This window comes from Bos indicus x Bos taurus, chromosome 26 (assembly GCF_003369695.1).
Source record: "Bos indicus x Bos taurus breed Angus x Brahman F1 hybrid chromosome 26, Bos_hybrid_MaternalHap_v2.0, whole genome shotgun sequence".
Classification (NCBI taxonomy): Eukaryota; Metazoa; Chordata; class Mammalia; order Artiodactyla; family Bovidae; genus Bos; species Bos indicus x Bos taurus.
In genome coordinates this window covers 28,128,160-28,151,144 of record NC_040101.1, presented here as the reverse complement: position 1 = coordinate 28,151,144, position 22,985 = coordinate 28,128,160, and the positions used below count along the sequence as shown (strand labels likewise).

The following is a 22,985-nucleotide window of genomic DNA, read 5'->3' as shown; positions in this document are numbered from 1 at the left end:
ACCATGTATGAACCTGGATCACTTATATAAAAGAATCTTTTTTCAGACTAGTAGAAACTACTGATTATCATTTTGCTTCTTAAATCCCCAAATTGACTACTTTGTCCCTGGGTTGTGGTAATATTTGTAAGTCATGGCACAATGTGAACTTGCCTTCCTGGGAATGCCTGCATTTGCCATTTCAGCTGTTCTTTCTCCTCATCCCCCAAATTTTAGAGCTCAGTGAGGGTTGGTCAAGGACTAGGGGCAAGGAAAAGCGGATCAGTGAGGAAGATGCCATCTCAGTGGTCACTTTGTTAGAGTGCGTGATGTTGTTTTCGGTTTAATGCTGCCTTGTACACAGAATCTTATAATCTTGTAAGAAGAAAAAAGTTGACAAATGCTGATTAGAAACACTGTCTTGAGTAGCATCCTTAAAAGAATGATTTATTAGGTTGCGAGGAAATTGGGAGGCCTGTGTTGCAATTTTGATCATTTAGATTGAACTTTGACAAAATTATTTTTTAATTTCTAGTAATCTTGTTGCAGTTCCATTTAATCAGAGATGACTGCTGATAAACATTATTTAGAAATGTGGAAAGTTTCCTTTGTCCATTAGAGCAAGGATTCTTGACTGTCTTGCTCACAGAGGTACCTCCAGCTCCTACACCAGTGCCTGGCTGTGGGTGTTCTGTAGATGTGGAATGAATGAATTAATAGTACGCTTACGCCATGTACTCTTTCCATAGAGCTGTGGGTGTCATGCTGTCTTGTCAGGTAGGTTCAGAGCAGAGTTTCCCAGGAGGGGTTGAGGATGCCTTTTCCAGTAGTTTCATTGTCAAAGTTAATAATGCTGGGTGTGTTTGAGGATGGTCTACATTTGAGGAAATGAAAAGAGGGCATGGAAAGCTGTCTCTTCTCTCTTCGCCAGAGGGATGTGTCTGAGTGTCCAGGCCTGCCTGGCTGGCTGTTCATCCTGTGTGTGAGGGTAGAAACAAGGCATGGGCTAGACTAGATGACCGCGTCTTGAGGGTACATATTCGCTGAAGAATGGCTTCGTACTCCTCAAACACCTGCAGTGGCAGAAGCCACTTCACCCCTCTTCCCTTCTCCATAGCAATGAGGCTGCTGGTCATTTCTTTGTGAGACTCCAGGAAATGGCCCAGCTGGCTTGGCTTATTCATTTCCTTGTCAGGAAAGTCGATATGACCTTGACCGTCAGTGGGAGACCTGCAGCAAGTACATTGTGTGTCTGGCTGGTTTCGCTAATGATTGAAAAGTACTTTTGGCAAGTCACCTTGCTGTAAGTGTATTGTCCTCAGTAGAAATGAAAGATAATAGAGGTGAAAAATAATTTGCAAGAATCATTTTTTATTTACCTGGGTCTGCCCAGCACAGTGCCAGTCCCACGGGGGCCTTTGCTGAGTATCACTGAAAGAAAACTGTTGCAGAAAATAAAAAGATGAGATATACTTGCTTTGAGTGATGGAAATATCATTAATCTGCAGCCTAGGAAGTTACTAGAAAGTAACTTTGCGTTTACAGCGTTCCTCTGAAGATTGTTCTCCTTGTGCGTCGTTTCTGCAAGTCCAAATCCAAACACAGACCCTTGCTACTGTTGTCTTTGCTAAAGGTTTCACAGCTGGAGGAAGTGAGTGTGACCTGCTGTTTAGGGAACGCTAGCCAGTCAAGAGCTGGCTTACACTGCTGACTGGGAAAAGTCAGGTAAGGACGCCAACCCCGGGGCCTTTGCTTCCTGTACAAAAGCTTGCCTGTAGAGAGCCATTTCTCCATAAACTGCACTTAGAGAAGAAAGTCTGACAAACCTAAGGTAGTGAACTTTTCAGAAGCAAGAGTCAGTTTAAATATAGAGATCTGCTTCACTGGCAACTTGGAGGCTGCGGTGGGACTTGTTGTACCTTTTGTAAGACAAGTGAGGAAAGATGTTGGCACCTGTACATGCAGTCTGTTTATGAAACATAAACTCTCCTGTCAGAGCAAGGGCTCGAGAGGTCAGCACCCAAGGTAACATGTCCTACCTTCGCTGGGAAAGAGGTACCTCTCCCAGCCCTCTCTGAATTGCATCCATCTCTTGAGAAAGTTGGAACAGCCAGGCACGGTGCACTGTTGAGCACCGGTTCTGGCAGAGGTGGGATGGGGAAATTTCTGTGAAACTGACAGCTCCTGGGCCCTGTTTTCTTAACCAAGGAGGAGAAACAATTCCCTGGGAGCTCTTAGAATCCCGTCATTATTCAGAGAAATGTAGCTCTTTGCAGTGTTAAAACCTTGATTTATGTACAGTCCAGCCTGCTCAGAGCCGAGGGGAGCAAAGGGGAGGGGGCAGCAGCCTTGTCCCCCCTCACTGTCGGCTCCAGCCCTAGGTGGGTCCAGAGCTGGACTTCGTGGGTTTGCAGCACATCCTCCTCAGTATTCTACAGCAGCTGTCTGGAGTTTTTTCTGCCATGCCTGAACTGATGTCATTTCCCCCTTGGCAGACAGCTTCAGCTTTGCTGCGTCTGAGATATGTCACGAGAAGGTGGGGGTGGGTCAGAGCCAGGCGGGGGGAGCAGCCAGGAGAGCAGGAGGAAGAGTGCCCGCTTGGTCCCAGGACTCTGTTTACTTTTTCTTCTTTGCTAAGGAAGGCCGGGTAACCGGGAACGCTGAGCACCAGACCCGCCAGGGGAAATGCTCCTTGCAAGACCTTAACTTTTCAAAAGCCCTTTGTTCCCAACGTTAGTGTGGACGATGCTCTTGCAGGATGCCTTTCCTTTTGGGTCTTAGACAGGTAATGGAACGAGTGGTCTGGGGATTGGGTTCGGAAAGGGAAGAGGGTGGGAGCTTACTTATCGCACTACTGCTTTGGGTGGAGGGAGCCTTTTAGAAAATGTCTCGCAGTTATAGCAGGCCAGCTCCCTTACAGAATTTTCCAGGCTTTTCTTCCTGCTTTCTAGTTGCTCCTTACTCCCCTGGCCACCGGCTTCTTAACCCCCATGTATCCCTGAGCTCTTGCTGGATTATCTGTTCTGATTTTCCATGAGACACCGTAAAACCATTGCCAAAGCCTTAGTGAGGAAACAGTTGAGGGGTGAGGCCGGGAAGGGGAGAGGCGGAGCAGGATTCCTGATCAAAACCCCTTTTATTCCTTCTCCATTTTGATTGGGTTAGTGAGCAGAGATTTCTTCACAGTTCTCTGCTTCTGAAGAGATTCTGAGTTGGGGTGGGGGGCCTTCTTTTAAAGGGAAGGGCTCCTTTTAGAGACTTTCTCCTTTTAAGCCTGTGGTCAGGGCTGTGGGTCCGAGGGACGTCCTGAATGTTTCAGAGGGGTGGGGGTGGGACTGACCACACTCTGGTCTTCCTGATGGATTTTTCCAAGCCAGCAGACCCCCGTGGCAGAGACTTGAGTACTTGCGAGCTGCCGTTTGAAGTAGGGGCACTTGAGTTATAGCCGGTAACCTAGTGTGGAATGAGAAAACAGTAGCGACCAACTGCGGTCTTCTGAGAACACAGCTGTTGCCAACTATTTGTTCCAGGGCTTCTGAGATCAGGCCACCCCCGCCCCCTCTTTGGTCTGAGAGGCAAGGCTGTATTGGAATGTGTAGCTGTAATCAGCAGCGGCTGTAAGCGGGGGTGGGGACAGACACACACCCTTCTGCTGCCTGTTCCTGGGTGAGAAAAAGCCACAGATGTGATCAAACCAGAGTCTTACAAAAGAAATATATATGCTTCTAGGGACTGCTGTTTAACCTCATGCTTAGAACAGGACTAGAGTGTCCCTTGGGTGGCCTGAAATTCTTCTAAAAGTAAGCTTTTCTGAAAAGCTCCACATGTTCTATTACTGCTTTTGTTACTGTTCAGAGTTCCTTTGATGCAGAGACAGGCAGAGAGAGTGGGGACCCTATTGGAGCACTTCCTCTGTCCCTCAGGAAGGGCTGTCCTTTTGACTTGTGGGCAGAGTAAGCCCTGGCGAGGATTTTGAGCAGTGTTGGAAATAGGAAGCATCTCATGCTATGTCAGCAGGTGGGGAATGCTGCTGGAAACTGCCTGGTACAGTGGAAAGAGTAGGCCTGGGGAGCCAGAAAGACCTGCCTCTGTATCTTGGCTCCCCCGCAGGGTCTCAGAGGCTGCATAACTGCTCTGAACCTCGTCTTGAAAATAATAAAACCTACTGGAAGAGTTATTGGGAGAATTTGACGGAAAAATGTATTTAAAACACTAGCACTTTGGCTAACTGAGAATAGGCATTTAGGAAAAACATAAGGAAACTAGAAGCTAGAGGACTGCTAGCAGAGGTGGAGGATATAATGGCAGGAGCTCTTGCCCTGGGATTTGGACATTGTTGACTGTGACTTGGGAGGCCGTTGCTTCCTGTAATCCGTACTGTAGTAATTACTATAATCCGTGCCATGTCCAGTAACCTCCGCACAGTTGAGTGAGAGGATGCAGAGCTGGGTGGCATGGCATGAAGGACTGGGTTGGTTGTGGGGAGCGTCTCAGAGACTGCACAGCAGGGGTGAATCTACGTTCTTGTTTCTGAATGGGTTCCTGGTAGAGGGCTGGACTTGAGGACCTCCTGAGGCCCTTTCTGCCCCAGCCTTCTGTGATTCAAACTTTGCCTGTGAAAACCCTGAGTATCTTTGGTAACATAATTTTGTATATTTCCAGTATTTCTGTGTCTGACATTGAAGCTGTGTTCTTTATTGGAGCTATTTGTAAACGCCAGCCTTCTAAAAATTACTTGGTGATAATTCTGTTTTTAAGAAAATGACACAAAACATATATGCTGTTAGTCTTTATCATACATTATATGTGTGTGTGTGTGTGTGTGTGTGTATTGCTGCTGCTGCTAAGTCACTTCAGTCGTGTCCGACTCTGTGCGACCCCATAGATGGCAGCCACCAGGCTCCCCCGTCCCTGGGATTCTCCAGGCAAGAACACTGGAGTGGGTTGCCATTTCCTTCTCCAGTGCATGAAAGTGAAAAGTGAAAGTGAAGTCGCTCAGTCGTATCAGACTCTTAGCGACCCCATGGACTCCTCTGTCTATGGGATTTTCCAGGCAAGAGCACTGGAGTAGGGTGCCGTTGCCTTCTCCGAGATATATATATATATATATGTACACACACACACACACACATATATATATGCTTTCATATACTATTTCCCTCTTAATACACATTACACATCTATCTTATGTGGATTGTGATTCTGTTTCTCTGGTAGTTGTGCTGAGGCTTACAGAGGTAAGCCACTTGTCCAAGGTTGATCAGCTAGCTAGGGAAACTAGCTAGGTCATTAACGTTTGTTTGTTTTTGGCTTTTTTTGTTTGGTTGGTTGATTGGTTTGTTTTGTTTTAAAATTTTCAAACCCAGGCATTTTGATTCCAAAGCCTGGTGTTTTCCTTGCTATCTACTGGTGTCTATGAAAGTGGAGTTGGATTAATGCATTGCTCCCGCCGGGGCACGTTTTCTGAAGTTTATTTCTAGGTGGCCCAGGTACCAAATGAGACGCGTGTCTCTGAGTACCCTTTTGCTCTTTACTCTGTGGAAGATTCTCATGCACATTGCATCTACTGAATAATGCCACTGCACTTAATGTGGATCTGGCACAGAGGATAAATAAAGCACCGTGCTTCTTCCTAGAAATCACACTCTAGTGCAGTAGTTCTCAAATGCATAAAAATCACCTAGGAGTGGGGTGATTAGAATATAGATTCAGTAGGTGTGGGGCCAGGGCCCAGGAATCTTCATTTCTATTAAGTTCCCCAGGTGGTTCAGACCTGCTAATATCTGGCCACACTTGGAGAGATTCCGCCTCAACTTGGCCCACACCCCTCACCCCCTTCCCTGCACTTTAGTAGCTTGGATATAATTATAAGACAGTGTGCTAAGCCTGAAACAGAGGACCCCCAGGGACTAGGACAGCAGAGGGTAGGAAAGCATCAAGCTTGGGGAGCAGGATGGGCATGGAAGGCTTTCCTAAGAAGGTGATACTTGACCTGAGTCTCGAAGGATGAGTAGGAGTTTTAACACCAGACATACGAGCTGGGGAAGGAGCATTCCAGACATATCAGATTGGGAGTGTTGTTTTTGTTTTCTCCTGCAGATGAGAAACACTGTCATCGATGAGTCTTGGTATTAGGTATTCCTGAGATAAGACAAGGACCTTGCTTCAGCAAGTACTGGTGTCCTTTATGACACAGAGAAGGAAGGAAAGCATGAGGGGCCTCAATCCAATAATGAGTGTGGCATGAATTCAGTGTCTATAAAGGGCAGCTAGGCCTTGTTGTTGTTTAGTTGCTAAGTTTTATCCTGCACCTCTGACTCTTGTAGCCCTAATGGACTGTAGCCCACTAGGCTCCTCTATCCATGGGATTTCCCAGGTGAGAATACTGGAGTGGGTAGCCATTCCCTTCTGCAGGGGATCTTCCCAACCCATGTCTCCTGCATGGCAAGTGGATTCTTGACCACTGAGCCCCCAGGGAAGCCTTAGGCTGTGTTCGTTCTTCCAGTTAAGGACAGCTAAGACAACCCCCTGGAAGCTACAGGGTTGACTAGAGAACAGTGTTTGTGCTTATTGGGGCTGAAGTTCTGAAGAGAATCACCTGCTGTACTTTTGGGCTGTGGCACCACATGGCACATTTTAGGTATAACATGTAGTTGAGCATGCCATCCCTTCCTTATCTGGCAAGATCAGAAAATGAGTTTTCTGGTTAAGAGGGAATCTATCCTGTATACCTAGCAGATGGATTACTGATTTTCAAAGAACAAGATTACAACAGAATGTTCTTGGTCTGCGATTTGAATGAATTCTATTTCATGTTTAATTCAGAAGGTATTGGTTTTATAATGCTGGAAGTTCTTGTGACCAACATCTCTATCTGAAAAGTATTGAGCACCTGTTCTACTCACAGCATGTTGTGGATACCAAGGGGTAGAAACTTTATCCCCGTGCTCACAGGTAGGGGGCGTAGAGCGAGCTCACGGATGGTGGAGCTTTACGCAGGTGGCGGCACGTGACATTAGGAGCGGAGCAGCACAGTTCACGGGTGGAAAGGTGGCTTTTGCAGGTGGTCCTTTCCACAGTCCAGTGGTCTCGGTTGTTGCACAGCAGGTGTGTGGAAGGACCAGTGCAAGTTCTAATTGCTGGAATGCAGCCTGGATCCATCAAGACGATAATTTATATTCTGCACCTCGAATGTTGCCTTTCTCTCGGAAAATTATCCCGAGATGTCCTCACTGAGGAAGTGTGATGATCCCTGTCTTGCATGTCATAGGAGTCTCTGCAGCAAATCTGCTGTCAGCCCGCCTCCCCACGGCCCTGTTCCTCGTCTGGGATTGAGTTCCTAGTCACCATTACCCTCCTGTGTGGGCTTTTTATCCTTGAAAGTTATGACCAACCTAGATAGCATATTAAAAAGCAGAAATATTACTTTGCCAACAAAGGTCTGTCTAGTCAAGGCTATGGTTTTTCCAGTGGTCATGTATGGATGTGAGAGTTGGACTGTGAAGAAAGCTGAGTGCTGAAGAATTCATGCTTTTGAACTGTGGTGTTGGATAAGACAGTTGAGAGTCCTTTGAACTGCAAGGAGATCCAACCAGTCCATCCTAAAGGATATCTGTCCTGGGTGTTCATTGGAAAGACTGATGCTAAAGCTGAAACTCCAATACTTTGGCCACCTCATGTGAAGAGTTGACTCATTGGAAAAGACCCTGATGCTGGGAAGGATTGGGGGCAGGAGTAAAAGGGGACGACAGAGGATGAGATGGCTGGATGTCATCACCGACTCGATGGATGTGAGTTTGAGTGAACCCAGGAGTTGGTGATGGACAGGGAGGCCTGGCGTGCTGCGATTCATGGGGTCACAAAGAGTCGGACACAACTGAGCAACTGAACTGAACTGAACCAGGTTTAGGACATAGTAAGAGAGACCCTGTTTGAGGGAACTGGCTTTATATAATGCAGCAGACACCAGGGTAGCACTTGTTTGTACTACCAGAGGTGGAAGCTAAAATTCGTATTGGAACTGATTTGTAAAAATCTGTGACTACTACAAGCGAGAGCTCCATAAACACCTCAGTTCCCTCCTGTCACCTAACAGAAAGGGTGGCTCTCATCCAAGCCTTTCAGGTGACTTTTTAAACACCCGCTCCCCACCCCTCCACCAACCGTCTCTGTTGCAAGAAGCTGCTTTTTTAGAGGAATGTGCTTGTTTTTCATCACATTCCTGTTATCAAAGCAAAGAGAAACCAGCAGACAGGATAAGTAACTCAGTGGAAAAGAAGACTGTATCTGCTGATTTTGAAACTTTTATCCAGAATGGCGCCAAAGAAAACATTCACTTCCTCCAGTAATATCCCATGAGTTTGATCCACCCCCTCCCACCCCTTTTCCTCGAAGAGGTAAATTTTAGTCTAGGAAAAGAGAAATATGGGGCTACTTGGGGGAAATAAAAACCAAACTGCTATAAAATTTCTTCCCCTGCCCTGACTCCCTAACACCTGGATGACAGTTCCTCTTGGCACTAATCTTGATTCTATTTGTTGATTTGTAGTGACAGTGAGTTGAAACGCCCTGCAAATTTGACCTGGTTTAGCCATTTCTGCGCTTGCTCTGTAGCTGTTGCTCCTCTGGGAAGGGCTCAACTGGACTTGAACCTGGACCTACCTCAGGAGAAGCATCTGTTGCGAAAATGGAGATTCAATGCAATGTCACTTGCTTGACCTGTCTTGTTCTTTTAACTAAAAGATATAGGTGGGGCAGTGGCAGAAAATACACACTCAGGAGAGAGGGAGACAGGCTTTGAAGACCAGCAGCTGGAGTGTGACACAGTGACTTCTTTACCTGAAAGTGGTGAATTGTTTGCTGGGACTGAGTTGCATAGAAGACATTGGATCCCTTGGGCATTGAATAAAGAGATTCAGAATATTCTTTATTGTTTGGTTCTCTTGCTTAACACACATGTTCTCAGGAGCTTCCGCTGAACTGTGACGCGTGGTCTCATTCTTGGTTTCAAATATTGCACAGCCTATCCTATGGTTTTCTTCAAGGGTTTGGAAATCCTTGGGTTCCCCCCCACCCCAGGCAGAAGTGTAAATACCTATGACCTCCCACTCCTTGGGGTGTGGTTCTGGAGTGTGGTGAGGCAGCCTCGGATAGGCTGGAATGGACTGCCAACAAAAATAGAACGTGCAATCATTTCTCTGCCTTGGGAGTAAGTTTCTGGGTTGATGAACCAGGCTCAGATTGTGCTGGGTTCCTATAAGCCCAGGGAGCCATAGGTCGGTCTCAAAGGTCTGTCTCAAGTCATCATGTGAAATTTTGTTGCCGCAGCCCTGGCCTAACCCTTGGAGGATCCCTTCACGTGGCTGCTTGTACAGCGTAGCTAAGAGGCGTGGGGAACATGGGGGAGGAACAGCCTGTGGGGTTACTTCATTGTCAAGTCACCAGGATGAGTACTTCCTGAAGGTTTTTGTGTGTCTAATCCTTTGCTGGGTAGGTGCACTTGTGAGATTGACTTCATCCTTCTCTTAGGGAATTTACAGAGTGGTTGGGGAGCCCAAAGGACAATCAGGTGACAAAGAGTGGATGCAACACGATTCTGCACGGAGTTGTGTGGTTCAGTTTGGCTGGAATGGTGGTTCTAAACTAAGGGCAATTTGTCCCCTCCCCAGGGGACTTTTACCAGTGTTTGGACATTGTTGATTGTCGCAACAAGTAGCCAGGGGTGGAGTGGGGTGTTGATACTGGCATCTAGTGGATAGTGGCCAGGGATGCTGCTGAACATCCTATAATGCACAGGAGGGTCGCCACAGGAAAGACTCCAAATGTCAGTACAGTTGTCCCTCAGTATTCATAAGAGTTTGGTTCCACAAGCCCGGCAGATAACCAATATCTGAGGCTGCTCAAGGCCGCCATGTAAAATAACTGTATGCACTTAGCTTTCAGCATACGCAGGTTCTGCATCTGTGGATTCGGCTTGTCTGGGATCCATCCTGCAGGTACCAAGGGTGATGAGCCAAGGTGGAGACAGGATGGGCGGAAAACTCCTGGTGCTTGGTGCGCGGCACTCTGCTCAGGAGGCAGTCACAAGCCACAGGCCTCAGGGCGGGCGAACGGAGATGTTTTAATAAAGAGGAAGGAAATAGGGGTACTTTTTCCTGCTGCTTTCTAAGCAATATGCATTATCTGCCCACAAGTTTAGAACCTTAACATCTTGGTTGCCCCAATCAGCAGGAACTATGCCTTCTCAAGGACAGGTTTAGAGTTCATTTTTTATGGCCAGTAGATAAAATCAAACTGTTTTGGAACTGATACTTTATCTCTGAAAAATCTGAACAACCACCCCCAGAAGGGTAGAATCTCAGAATTGCCCAAATATCAATAACTTTATACAGCTTAAAGAACAATTGTTGTTTAGTCACTCAGTCATGTCCAACTGTTGTGACCCCACTAACTATAACCCACCAGTCTCCTCTGTCCATGTGATTTTCCAGGCAAGAATACTGGTATGGGTTGCCATTTCCTTCTCCAGAAGATCTTCCCACCCCCGGGATGGAACCTGCATCTCCTGCTTGACAGGCAGATTCTTTACCATTGAGCCTCCTGGGGAGCCCTAAAGAACAATTAGGCTACAGTTATTTTAATAACAATCCATATCTCAAGCTGGATGCCTATTGCTGTGGCCCTTTGTTGTTCAGTCACTCAGTTGTGTCTGACTCTTTGTGAACCCATGAGCTGCAGCTCGGCAGGCTTCCCTGTCCTTCACCCTCTCCCAGAGTTTGCTTAAACTCTGTCCATTGCCTCTGTCTCTCTCCATTGAGTCGGTGATGCCATCCAACCGACTCACTCTCTGTTGTCCCCTTCTCCTCCTGCCTTCAATCTTTCCCAGCATCAGGGTCTTTTCAAATGAGTCCGCTCTTCCCATCAGGTGGCCAGAGTACTGGAGTTTCAGCTTCAGCGTCAGTCTTTCCAATGAATATTCAGGATTGATTTCCTTAGGATTTACTGGTTGGATATCCTTGCAGTCCAGGGGACTCTCAAGTCTCCTCCAGCATCACAGTTCGAAGGCATCAATTCTTCAGCACTCAGCCTTTTTAATTGTCCAGATCTCATATCCATACATGACTACTGGTAATACCATAGCTTTGACCTTTGTAAGCAAAGTAATCTCTCTGCTTTTTAATACGCTGTCCAGGTTTGTCATTGCTTTTCTTCCAAGGAGCAAGCGTCTTTTAATTTCATGGCTGCAGGCACCATCCACAGTGATTTTGGAGCTCAAGAAAATAAAATCTGTCACTGTTTCCATTGTCTCCCCATCTGTTTGTCATGAAGGAATGGGACTAGATGCCATGATCTTGGTTTTTTGAATGTTGAGTTTTAAGCCAGCTTTTTCACTCTCCTCTTTCACCTTCTTCAAGAGACTCTTTAGTTCCTCTTCACTTTTCTGCCATTTGGGTGGTGTCATCTGTATATCTGAGGTTGTTGATATTTCTCCCAGCACTCTTGGTTCCAGCTTGTGCTTCATCCGGGAGGGCATTTCACATGATGTACTCTACTTAGAAGTTAAATGAGCAGGGTGACAATATTCAACTTTGATGTACTCCTTTCCCAATTTTGAACCAGTCCATTGTTCCATGTCCAGTTCTAATTATTACTTCTTGACTGCATCATAATCTATCTTTGATAACAGAAAAGGGGGATGCTAAATTCCCCTTCTTCTAAATCATCTGGTGTCTCTTTTAATCTTTAGATGTCAGGTCTTAAAATTCAGAAAGTTCTTTAAGGTTATTCAATCTTTTGAAGAAAGCCTCTGGATTCTGAAGATTTTAAGAAGTCTTGTATCTGTTCGCTCAGGGGTAACATTTTTAATGTAACCCTTTGTTGAGGTAGAAGCCAGTGGTTTCCTTGAACTTTCTACTGGCAATAAATCTCTGGTACTGGTCTCTAGTGGAGGAGGGCACGGTAACCTACTCCAGTATTCTTGCCTGGAGAATCCCATGGACTGAGAGCTGCAGGCTACAGTCCATAAGGTGGCAGAGTCAGAAGTGACTGAGTGACTGAGCACTGGTCTTTAGACAGTCAGGCACACAAGACAAGTCCCATTAATATTTCTTTTGCCCCCAACAAAAGCTTGGTGCAGTGGGGTGGAACCACTGAGGAAAAAACGAGGTTACATTTAGAATTTTGCTTAAAGTGAAGAAGGGCTCTGAGACCCCACGTGTCCTTCACTGTCCAGTGAAACCGTAGTGAATCTTTCTCAAAGAACATCAGCAACAAGTTAACATGTACCTTCAATATTTCATATCCCCTTGAAAACTGCACCTCTTTTTGGGCAAAGTGATTATTTGATTTGATCAAGACATGTTCAAGGTAAAGCAAAGACTTGATGAGCTAGGGCGCAGTCATGGAAAGAATACTGAACCGAAAGTCAGGAGATCCGAGTTTTGACAGTCTCAATTCTGTCATCTGCAGCCTTAGGCTAGGTGTCAGCTCCTCCTTTGTAAGATAAGGGTGGTAGCACTTCTCATCCCTTGTCGGGTGCTGGCTGGCAGGCTCAAAGGTGAGGCTGACTGTTCAAGAAATTTGAAAAGCTTTTGAGTCCTGTAAAAATGTGTATTATATAAACTGACTAGGTATGTGTGTGTTGTGTATATAACCATCATTGCTTCAAATTATGACTCTGAGGCTTTGTCACATTATTGGGGGGGGGGTGGGGGGAAGGAATGAATTCTGTTGATTGGACTGTATTTGAGGCACAAAATGAACCTGAATATTTTAGGAAGATTTTCAGCAATAAGAACTGAAACAGAAGCTTTTTTTTTAACCTAACAGTTTAATAATTACAACGTTCCTCAAAGGCAAAGTCCATGTCTTATCTGTCATTTTTGTGCCTGTCAGCATCCAGCATGAAAGTTGAGGATAACTGCTAATTATTCAGGTTTTTTCCCACTAAAATTCAGGCTTTAGATCCAGAAAACTTGTTCTAGCTGTGTGATCACTCTGAATCTCAGTTTCCTGGTTTCCTGTAAAAAGAGAGGAATATGTAACTTGGATAAAAATGCCCAGCCAGATGCTTGATAAACACAGGCACTGGGCAGAACTTGGTTCTCTTGTCTCATTTCCTGAGTGTTGTGGCTGGAGGTTTTCCTGACTGGCTAGAGATCTTCTCCTCAGTCAGAGAAGAGGGACCCTCCTCTTTGTCTAGGTACCTGTTTTGTGTGGCACTTGTAAGATGTAGCTGGAGCCTCGGTCTAGAGAGTTCAGATGTCTGCCATTCATATTTGGGCCTCTGAGCAGGCCTTAGCCTCAGAGTGAGAGGATGAATGGGGTATTACTGAGCTTGAGAGCAGGAGGAGCTCATCGGATGCCCACAGGGGCTAGGCAGTGACATGCTTGAGTCAAGCAGATGCAGTTTTTGGACAGTAGGGATTTTTGGACAGTAGGGGTTTTGGGGAGGCCGAGGTGGAGCTCAAGGCCATGTACATCTGTAACCCTATCTAATATGGCCCCGGGATTTTCAGAAGCTGGAAATCAGAATTTCTGTATGAATCCTTTTCATTTTAAGATGTTGACAGTTAATTTCATTTTTTTTTATTGTAAAACAAAGGTACCACGTGGACGTAGAACTCAGTAGTGGGCCCTTTGTGGCCCATGGGTGAGCAGTTTGCAATCCCTGGTTTCAAACAGGAGGGGCAGATACAGCTAATACAGAACGCAGGGACTTGCCCTCCTGACCAGCTGTGGAGACACTAGAGTAGAACTGCCTTCCTGCTCTCTGAGTCCCGCTTGCTTTGTCACATGCTCCCTGCTATTTTGTCCCTCAGCTTTGCACCAGCGCTTGCTGAAGAAGGCATACTTCTCGGTGCATTTATTCTATGGCAGAAGAAGCCAGTGATGAGGGATTGCCAGGATACCTCAAGGGAGAACTTTTTTCCTCGTAAGTGTCCAGGGGTGAGAGAGTGGCAGGTTAACCCAGTATCCTGAGCTGCTACCACCGGCCAGACCCCCCAGGCCTGCATGCACTGGGACATCAACAAGTAGCCTTTAATAAAACCATGGTCTATGTTGCAACTTCCGATCTTTGCTCTGGGATTTTCCTACCAGGATCAAGTGGCTTTTTCTGAGTTTGTTATTCAGGTTCCTAACAGCAACACAGGAAATGGGTTTTAATTTCTTTGCTAGCTGCTCTGTTTGGGGGCTGTTTAATGAGTCTCCAGTTGTAGTGCAGCTTTGGTCACAGCAGGACTGGTGTGGATAGCAGCTTACCTGACCTTTCACCTTTTAAAAAAATTATGATTATGATCTTTTTGTATTTTTTTATGAAATGATGCAGGAGAGCATAAGTAATTTTATGTGCTATGTTTCTAAGTGACAACTCTTGAGGGTAACTGTTGGGATGTGTTTAAGATTATAGAAAGAGATATAGTGGAGGTCTATCTCTTCCACTTTTAGAGGTAAAGAAATGCATATGCTGTACGTTTGTTATAAATTTAGGACGATGGTTGTTGAATTTAAATATATGTGAGCATAACCAGGGGAGTGTGCTTTTTTTTAAACTTTTTATTGTGTAGTATATTGTAGCTGATTAACAGTGTTGTGAGTTTCAGGTGGACTGCAAAGCTGTACATATACACGTATACATTCAGGAGAGTGTATTTTAAAAGGCAAATCTTCAGTCTCTACCCCCAGAGGTTCTCAGTCTACATTCTTAACAAATATCCCGAGTGATTTGGGGCCTATGGACCATACTTTGGGAAATGCGTCTCTATTTTGTTGCCTTTGTTGTCTGAATATGTTCATGGCCACTTGAGGGCAGATTCACTTATTTGTGAGATGCCTTGGTTTGTTCTCATTCACTGTGTTGTGCTACCTTAGATTCTTGGAGAGAGTCAGTCTCTTGAGAGTCCTAGAGAGAATTGTTTAGGAGACCCTCACAGGTTGACATACAGGGACCAAGTCCCTACTGCAACAGGGGTCCCAGAAACTCCTTCAGCAGCACACACTGCTGCCAAATCTTGAAGCAGCTCCCCACATTGGTTGTAGGCTTTTTCCAAGTGTGTCACTAGCTCCAGGGTTTAGCTTTACCCTTTAAAGTACTTTACAGCCAGCGTATGGGAGACTGGGTGCTCCTAAGCCAGGAAGCTGGAGCTTTGAGCCCTTAAGGGGTAAAGCACACTATCAAATCTGAGGGCTGAGGCTGAATCTTACCAGATTAGATTTATTGGCTTGATTAGAGAAGCATGCCCAGGCTGTTTGTCCTTCCGGAAAATGACTGAGCTCAACAAAATAGCATAAATATCCATTCCTAATACCCTAGTGCATACAAAGCAGAATCTTGGTTCACATCTTAGCAGGGGCTTGCCCCTTATTAGAAAGGAAGAAACCATAGCTAGCAAAGCTTAAAGGAGGAATTGTCATGTGTAGTATACCTTGGGAAGAGTACAAAAGGAGAATGTGACAGTCCCTACTGTCAAAGGGAGACCAGAGAAACACCTGGGAAACAATGGGCCAGGACTCCTGTGAATCATCCCTCTGCCTCACTTTACTTTCCTTCATCCCCAGCTCTTCTGCAATGTCCTCCCACCCTTGGGGACTTCCCTGGTGGTCCACTGATTTAGACTCTGCTTCCATTGCAGGGGGCATGGGTTCCATCCCTGGTTGGGGAACTAAGATCCTGCATGCTGCACAGAGCAGCTGGGAAAAAAAAGTGGGGGGGGGGATCTTTGAGCAGTTCCTGTTTCCTTCAGCTCTTCAAACAGCCTTAAAACTATTAGTAGGAGAAAAGTGATTTTAACTAACTTATTATAAAAATAGAGGTAAATTCACAAAACTTTATAAAGAGTGTATTTATATTTTATGACCACTTGCAAAGGATGTGAAAGTGTTTCGTTTTTAGAATTTAAAGATTCTGTCTCGGCATGCAAGTGTGTTCAGTCACTTCAACTCTTTGTGACCCCATGGACTGTAGCCTGTCAGTCTCCATCCATGGAATTCTCTGGGCAAGAATACTGGAGTGGGTTGCCATGCCCTCCAAGAGTCTGTCTAGGATAGAACAAAAATAGCTGATTCTGAGTTAAAGGTACTTGTCTGTTGTACAAGGCATATGAGGTCTGGCCTCATTCTGAATTCTCAGTACTTTCTTTCACACCACTCTTCCTTAGATTCACTGTGCTCAGCCATGCTAGCCTTCTGTCTTTTCCTAGAGCACACCAGTTTCATTCTTGCATTGGTATCTTGGCATGTACTTTACATTCTCTCTGCCTAGAACACATTTCGCACAGATCTGCTTAAGCTGGCTCCTTCTCATCATTCAGGGCTCAACTCAGACATCACCTTCTTAAGGAGGCCTTTCCTGACTGCCTCATCTAAAGCCCTTTGTCCTATTATCCTGTTTTAGTATCTTTATGAAGCTTATTAGTATTTTAAATTCTAATTTCACTTGTTAATTTTCAGTCTTCCCTCACTGGAATATATTTAAGATCTTTTTTGTCTTGGTTGTTCTCCACTTTCAAACAGTATGCCCAGATATGAGTTTATTATTGTCTGAAAATTCCATCTTTAATCAGTTGTCTCTTTAAATATTGACTCCATTTTCTTCTTTCCTTCTTTAGTGTCTTATTTCTTATTTTCCATTTTTGTGTTTTCTCTTAATTGGTAGAAGCTGGTTGCTGGTAATTTTCTCAGATCTGCTTTCCAGTCTACTGATTCTCTTCTTTAACATGGTCTAATCTCTGTGTAAACCATCTGTTGAATTTTTAATTTTAATAACTATTTTTCTACAAGTTGTATTTTTTCCTGAAATCCATTTGGTCATTGTTTCTTTTTTAGTATGTTCTTTTCTCATGTTTTTCATTTTTTCTTTTTGGCTTTAATCATTTGAAATATGTATTACAGTTTATCTGATCATTCTATTAAGGTTTCTTTGGAGAGTCTTACCCTGCTATTAATTGAATTCCCACATCTTGTTTGTATTTTTACATAGTTTTTACATTTTGCTTGCGCTCATCTTCAGCAGAGAGCTTTATTCGTGGGCATCTTTCGTGCTGTGATTGAGGGTAGGTCTCTTTAGAATTTTACATTTTCTCTGCCAGATGTCTCATTCTGGGACTACTTTTTTGTGTTAAACTTTTGGCCTGGGGATTCTCAGACTATGTAGTTCAATTGAGTTCAGTCCCTCAGTCGTGTCTGACTCTTTGCAGTCCCATGGACTGCAGCACTCCAGGCTTCCCTGTCCATCACCAGCTCCTGGAGTTTGCTTAAACTCATGTCCATTGCATCGGTGATGCCATCCGACCATCTCATCCTCTTATGTCGTCCCCTTCTCCCACCTTCAATCTTTTCCAGCCTCAGGTTCTTTTCCAGTGAGTCAGTTCTTCATATCAGGTGGCCAAAGGATTGGAGTTTCAGCTTCAGCATCAGTCCTTCCAATGAATATTAAGGACTGATTTCCTTTAGGATTGAATGGTTGGATCTCCTTGCAGTTCAAGGGACTCTCAAAAGAGTCTTCTCCAACACCACAGTTCAAAAGCATCAATTCTTTGGCACTCAGCTCTCAATAGTTCAGATCTCAATAGCCTATGGAAAGGCTTGTAGTTACAGATTACTAGAAGAGATACTTTTTTCCTCTCAATTCAGACCTTTCTTATTCTCGCTGTGTGCCAGTGGGCTCTTTTTTCTAGTCTGCTTTCTCTCTTTGAGGGTTTTCACCTTACATTGGAACTCAGGTCCAAGTGCCTGTTTTAGGTGGACTCAAGAAAATAAAACAGCTCCTTTCCACAGCCACTGGAAAGGCCTGATCTCATTTATCACTGTAGTTTCTAGTTCCCCACCCCCAACATTTTTGGCCCTGGGGTTCTTCCTTGCTTTCAGCTATATAATTAAAATAATATTATGATATTTTTTAAGTTACCTACTCAGCTATATCATCAGAAGCAAGATCTTTCCCCCTAGAGTCTCTTGCTCAGTGCAGTAGCTGTAGCATCTAACACAATGCCTGGCTTGTGAAGAAAGTGATATCAATACATATTTGTTATTCAATTTTAGAAATGGGTGTTTCCATTAGGAAACCATTCCTCTTCCCAGTAGAGAAGGCCAGAGATGGTGCTCCAAATTCACTAGTACCCAACAGCCAAGAGATTTAGCGTTTGTGATTTAGCAACTTGTGAAGGATTTCAGTTTTCCTATTTTTCACTATTAAACGTTAATGCTTTCCTAAGGGCATGAAGATGCTGTTGCCAGTTGCTAGCAGGGTTTTCCAGCCCCATAAATCGGCAAATTAAAACCATCCCTGGGGAACTATTATTGCCCAGTGTCTCTTTTTATGCTGGCATTTTGAAAGTTCTTACACTGATTAAATTGACCTTTACAGTGGCTCAGCTAAGAATAGCAACTCAAAGACATGGAAACTCTTAAGGAAAATGATGTTAGTCCCATAGTTTATGCTGCCGCCAAAGAGATGAGATAATTTTTTGCATATGTGCAAAGACATACTATTCATCCTTTTCCATTGTAAAAAATGTTCTTTCCAGTTCATTGTTGGTCTAGCTCACTGGTTCTTCCTGCCTGTGCTTTTTGTTTGGTGACCATATATGCCCTGTTTCTTAGAGCAGCTGGTCACTGTGCTACCAGAAGTCACACCTATAACAAATGAGAATTTTGAGGGTCATCACCACAGTTATTCTGAGGTGAAAGGCCTCAGCATATGAGCATGTGTTATTCACTCAAAGTTCCTTTTTGACAAGTCTACATTTCTTGTATTTTGGGGCCAGGAGTTTGTGCAAATGGAACATTGCTGAGAAGTATCTTTAAAATGCGAATCTCATCTTACCCCCACGCACCTAACTCACTACCTACTTTTTCAAGCATCTACAGCTGAAGGACTTTCCTTGTACTGTTTCCTTTGTTCTTCCCACCCCTCTTCCGTGGCTACTAACTTTCTAACCATCCTGGCAGTCTCAGTTCAGGCTTACCTTCCTCACAGCTGTCTGGACCTCCTTAACTAGTTTCTGTTGTAAACTCTTACCAAATGAGGTGTTTTTCCTTCCTACTTGCAGTTTTATGTGTATGATTACTTTATCATCTTTTGTTAGACTTTAAGCTCCATGAGGGTAAAGACCTTTATTTATTTATTTTTAAGCTTGTTTTATTTTATTTTAACATTTTATTTATTTCTTTTTGCCTGTGCTGGGTCTTCATTGCTGCGTGCAGGCTTTCTCTAGTTGTAGCAAGTCGGGGCTACTCTCTAGTGGTACGCGGACTTCTCATTGCAGTGGCTTCTCGTTTCAGAGCACGGGCTCGGGGGTGCTCAGATTTAAGTAGTTGCAGCAGGCAGGCTCAGTGGTTGTGGCTCATAGGCTCTAGAGTGTAGACTCAGGAGTTGTAATGCATGGGCTCAGTTGCCCCACAGCATGTGAAATCCTCGGACCAAGGATTGAACCCATGTCTTCTGCATTGGGAGGTGGATTATTAACCACTTGTCCACCAGGGAAGTCGCACGTTTCACCTTTTATTTACCCATTGTGTTCCCCACTGCTGTTTCAGTGCTGGTGCAGGGTAGGTACTCAATAAATGTTGAAGGAACGGGTGAAGGCCCCATGTTCCACAATGGGATGAAACACCGTTTAACTTTTCAGAAAATTCATGTGTGAAAATAATGACCTTTCAGGCAAAGAAGGGTGGAGCCCCAAGCGTGTTGCCTCTCTTCACTGCCAAGTAGAAAATTTTCCCAAAGTCAAAGAGCTCCTTAAGGGCAGGGACCTTATCTTTTCCATCAAAGACAAAATGTTGATTGTGTTTGGGGATTTTAGTGGATTTATTTAAGCATCTAAAGTGTTAAAAGCAAGTGAAGAAGAATAACTTAAACCAAGGATGTTCTAGTTTATTAGTTAAAAGCTCAGGATCTGGAGTCAGATGAATTAGCTAGCTGCATGGCCTCAGGCAAGTTACTTAGCCTCTCTTGACTTCAGTTCTCTTTTACTACCCACTTCATCCTCTTGTAAGGAATTTAGAACAGTGCCTAGCACATAGGAGGTACTCAGTATTATTCACCCACCTCATTCTGCCTTCATGGAGGCTGCATAGCCATTGTTTCATTCACCAAACCTTTGTGAGCCCAGCACTGTGCCCATTCTTGGAGTTGGGGATGGGGATTAAGGAGACAGAGCTCTTGCCCATAGGAAGGGCACAGGTTTTTCTCTCATTCACTCTTGAGGAGGGAAGGGGAGGGGTGGGATATTAACTTCCCACTTGAGACTTAGCCTAAACAATGTAATTTGTGTATAGTCCTTGGAGATGCTTGGAAGAAAAGCAAAGGATACTCATGAAGAGTGCTGAGAATTTTTCATATTTGAACTTTCCATTGCATTCTCTCCAGTTCCTTTTTCTATTCGTTATGTCCGAAGCAGCCCACATTGCCAGTGAGCTTTACTGTTCTGAGAAATAGTTCTAAGTGAATGCACAGTGCTCTTTATTGAATACTCTCTCACTGAATGCAAAGTGCTCCTTATTGAATGGGCTTTCATGCCCAGCAATAATGACTCAGAGAATAACATTGATATTAAGAGCTCAGAGAAGTTCAGTTACTACTGAAGTTACCACAGTTAATAAGCGTAGTGTGAGAGCCAAACTTTGAACCCAGATCTGACTGAATCTTAACCATTTGGATCTTGAGCTGCCTGGAGATCCCTGAGAGTCCTCTGGGTGACTTCCTCCTATAGGGAAGGGTAGAAGAGCAGCAAGCAACATTTGCACACCTCTATTCTTTGCTTTGACTGAGAGGAGACACAGGTTACAGGAACTTTTGCATTGGCTGCTGCCAAAAGGCACCCCACTCCAGTACTCTTGCCTGGAAAATCCCATCCATGGACAGAGGAGCCTGGTGGGCTGCAGTCCATGGGGTCTCTAAGAGTCGGACACGACTGAGCAACTTCCCTTTCACTTTTCACTTTCATGCATTGGAGAAGGAAATGGCAACCCACTCATGTTCTTGCCTGGAGAATCCCAGGGACGGGGGAGCCTGGTGGCTGCCGTCTCTGGGGTCGCACAGAGTCGGACACGACTGAAGTGACTTAGCAGCAGCAGTAACAGCTGCCGAAAGGAATGGGAAGTGGGTAGGCTGGTAGACTCTTCAGGATGAAGGAGACATGAGTGAGCATCTTAACTAGCTCTTGGCCCACTGAGTGAGTGACTTGCCCAGAGTCCTGTTCCTCGGTAATGGCAGAGCTAGGACCAAACCCAAGGCTTCTGGATTTTCTTCTCCTAGCAGTAGGTCTTTCTCTGGAGGAGCTCATCATGCTCACATCTCACTACCCTCTTAATCCATCATTTCTTCCTTGTAAAGGTCCATGAGTCCATGTCTCTTCTTCTTTAACTGCCCACCTACTTTCCTTCCTCCTGTAGCAGAAAATGACAGTTCCCATAACCAAGACCATCCTAGACAACTTGGGGACTCTATTTGAGGAGAGGAGAACAGGGGATGAGATATCCTAGGTAAAAAGTATTTGGGAAACTGAGTTAAATGATGCTGCCACAGTCTGCTGTCCTGGGGAAAGTGGAAGGAGAGCAGGGAAAAGAGCAGGGTTCTGTTTATACCAGGCTTCCTGTCTCGGTGAATGGGAAAGCCAAGAAAAAACCTGACACCAGTAGGTCATTAAGATGCCACATGTTTAGATTTCAAGCACATTCCATTTCTTGCCTCACAGAGGACCAGTTGACCACCCTGTGTTCCAAGCCTGGACCTCATCTGATAAAATTTTTTGAGGCAGAAGTGTCACTGGATTATTTCATGTGTTGAGGTGTAGGCAACACAGCCTCTTTTCGAAACTATGTGGACAGTTTGAACTGTGCTTTTGTGAGCCAGGCCAGAAGAATGGCATTTCAGGGACTGGTAAACTTGGGAGAAATTTTTTCATGTCCTTAGGAAAGCAGTGTTTTGCTCTGAAGTCAGAGGAGGTGTGTTCTGGCAAAAGCATCGAGCGCAGATCTGCTTTCTCCACATGCGTCAGGCCTCAGAGGAGGCATCCTAGTGGACAGCCACCTTCTAGGTGTGCCATTTTCCTTACGGTGGACGTGGGGAGGCAACGATAGGGTTCTGTGTGCAGCGCTGTCACAAAACTGTCGTCAGAATCAACAGATGTCTTGCCCATGTTTCCTTCTTCCTAAACCCTTTTGCACCAGGGTGTAAGACTCTTAAAAGAGACCAGGAAACACCTGAGGATGTGGTGGAAACACGCTCTGAGCCAGGGATCTGAGTTTTAGCCATGCCCTTTCTTTTGTCTTCGCCCTGTGGCTTCAGGTCCCCAGCCTCTAGCCCTGTAGACAGTCTCTGGATTGCTTTGTTTATACCCTTGGCCAAGTAGACAGTGTAGTAGAGCAGGGCCCAGAGAACAGGAACCAACTATGTGGCTTGAATTTCCACTGGCAGGCGTCCGCCCGGATGTACACTGTGGGCAGGGTCAGCCTGAGTAGCAGCAAATACAATACTGTGGTTTTGGTTTCTTTGCTGAGCAGGGTTTTTTCCCTTCCTAACTGTGCTCCTTGAGGTTAGGGAGTGTCTTATTCATCTTCATGTCTCTCATACCCAGCCCAGTGTCCGGCACAGAGACGGTGTCCAGTCAATGACTGTGTTGCTTCTTTAGGATAAAGAAATGTTGAAAGCCACATCTTAATAGGTCTCATGCACTGTGGCCCAGAGGACATTGGAGGCTGAAGTTCATTTAGGTTATTGTAAACTTATTTATGAGTAAGTTATAAAGCTTATATATAAACTTATTGAAGTTTATTTAAGTTTCATATCTTAACTGTGAAATATAAAATAAACCCTTCCACCTCTATTCCCATCCACCAGTGCTGTGAATAGAATTTGGCAAAATGCTAGATGGTTACTCAGCAGTGCCCTTTCTATAGCTGTCCCTGACAAGGGAGAGTGTGAATTCTAGATCCAGTCAAGATTATTAAGGGATCATCTGATAAGCAAAAAAAGATCTAGCAAATTGAAACTGCATTAGGTCATC

The 22,985-nt window shown here is 44.8% G+C and overlaps 1 protein-coding gene across 2 annotated transcripts in view; it reads left to right on the top strand.

Annotated features, from left to right (window-relative positions):
- WBP1L (WW domain binding protein 1 like) overlaps positions 1–22,985 on the top strand; it is a 58,567-nt gene that overhangs the window by 21,693 nt on the left and 13,889 nt on the right. Inside the window, exon 1 of one of the 2 annotated variants that reach the window (XM_027528335.1) lies at positions 2,478–2,764. The exons of the other annotated variant lie outside the window; for it this stretch is intronic. Within the exon in view, the coding sequence (XP_027384136.1) occupies positions 2,738–2,764 (27 nt within the window). The 5' untranslated portion in view covers positions 2,478–2,737. Of the gene's footprint in view, positions 1–2,477; positions 2,765–22,985 lie in introns of those variants that run through there. 2 annotated transcript variants of the gene reach the window in all.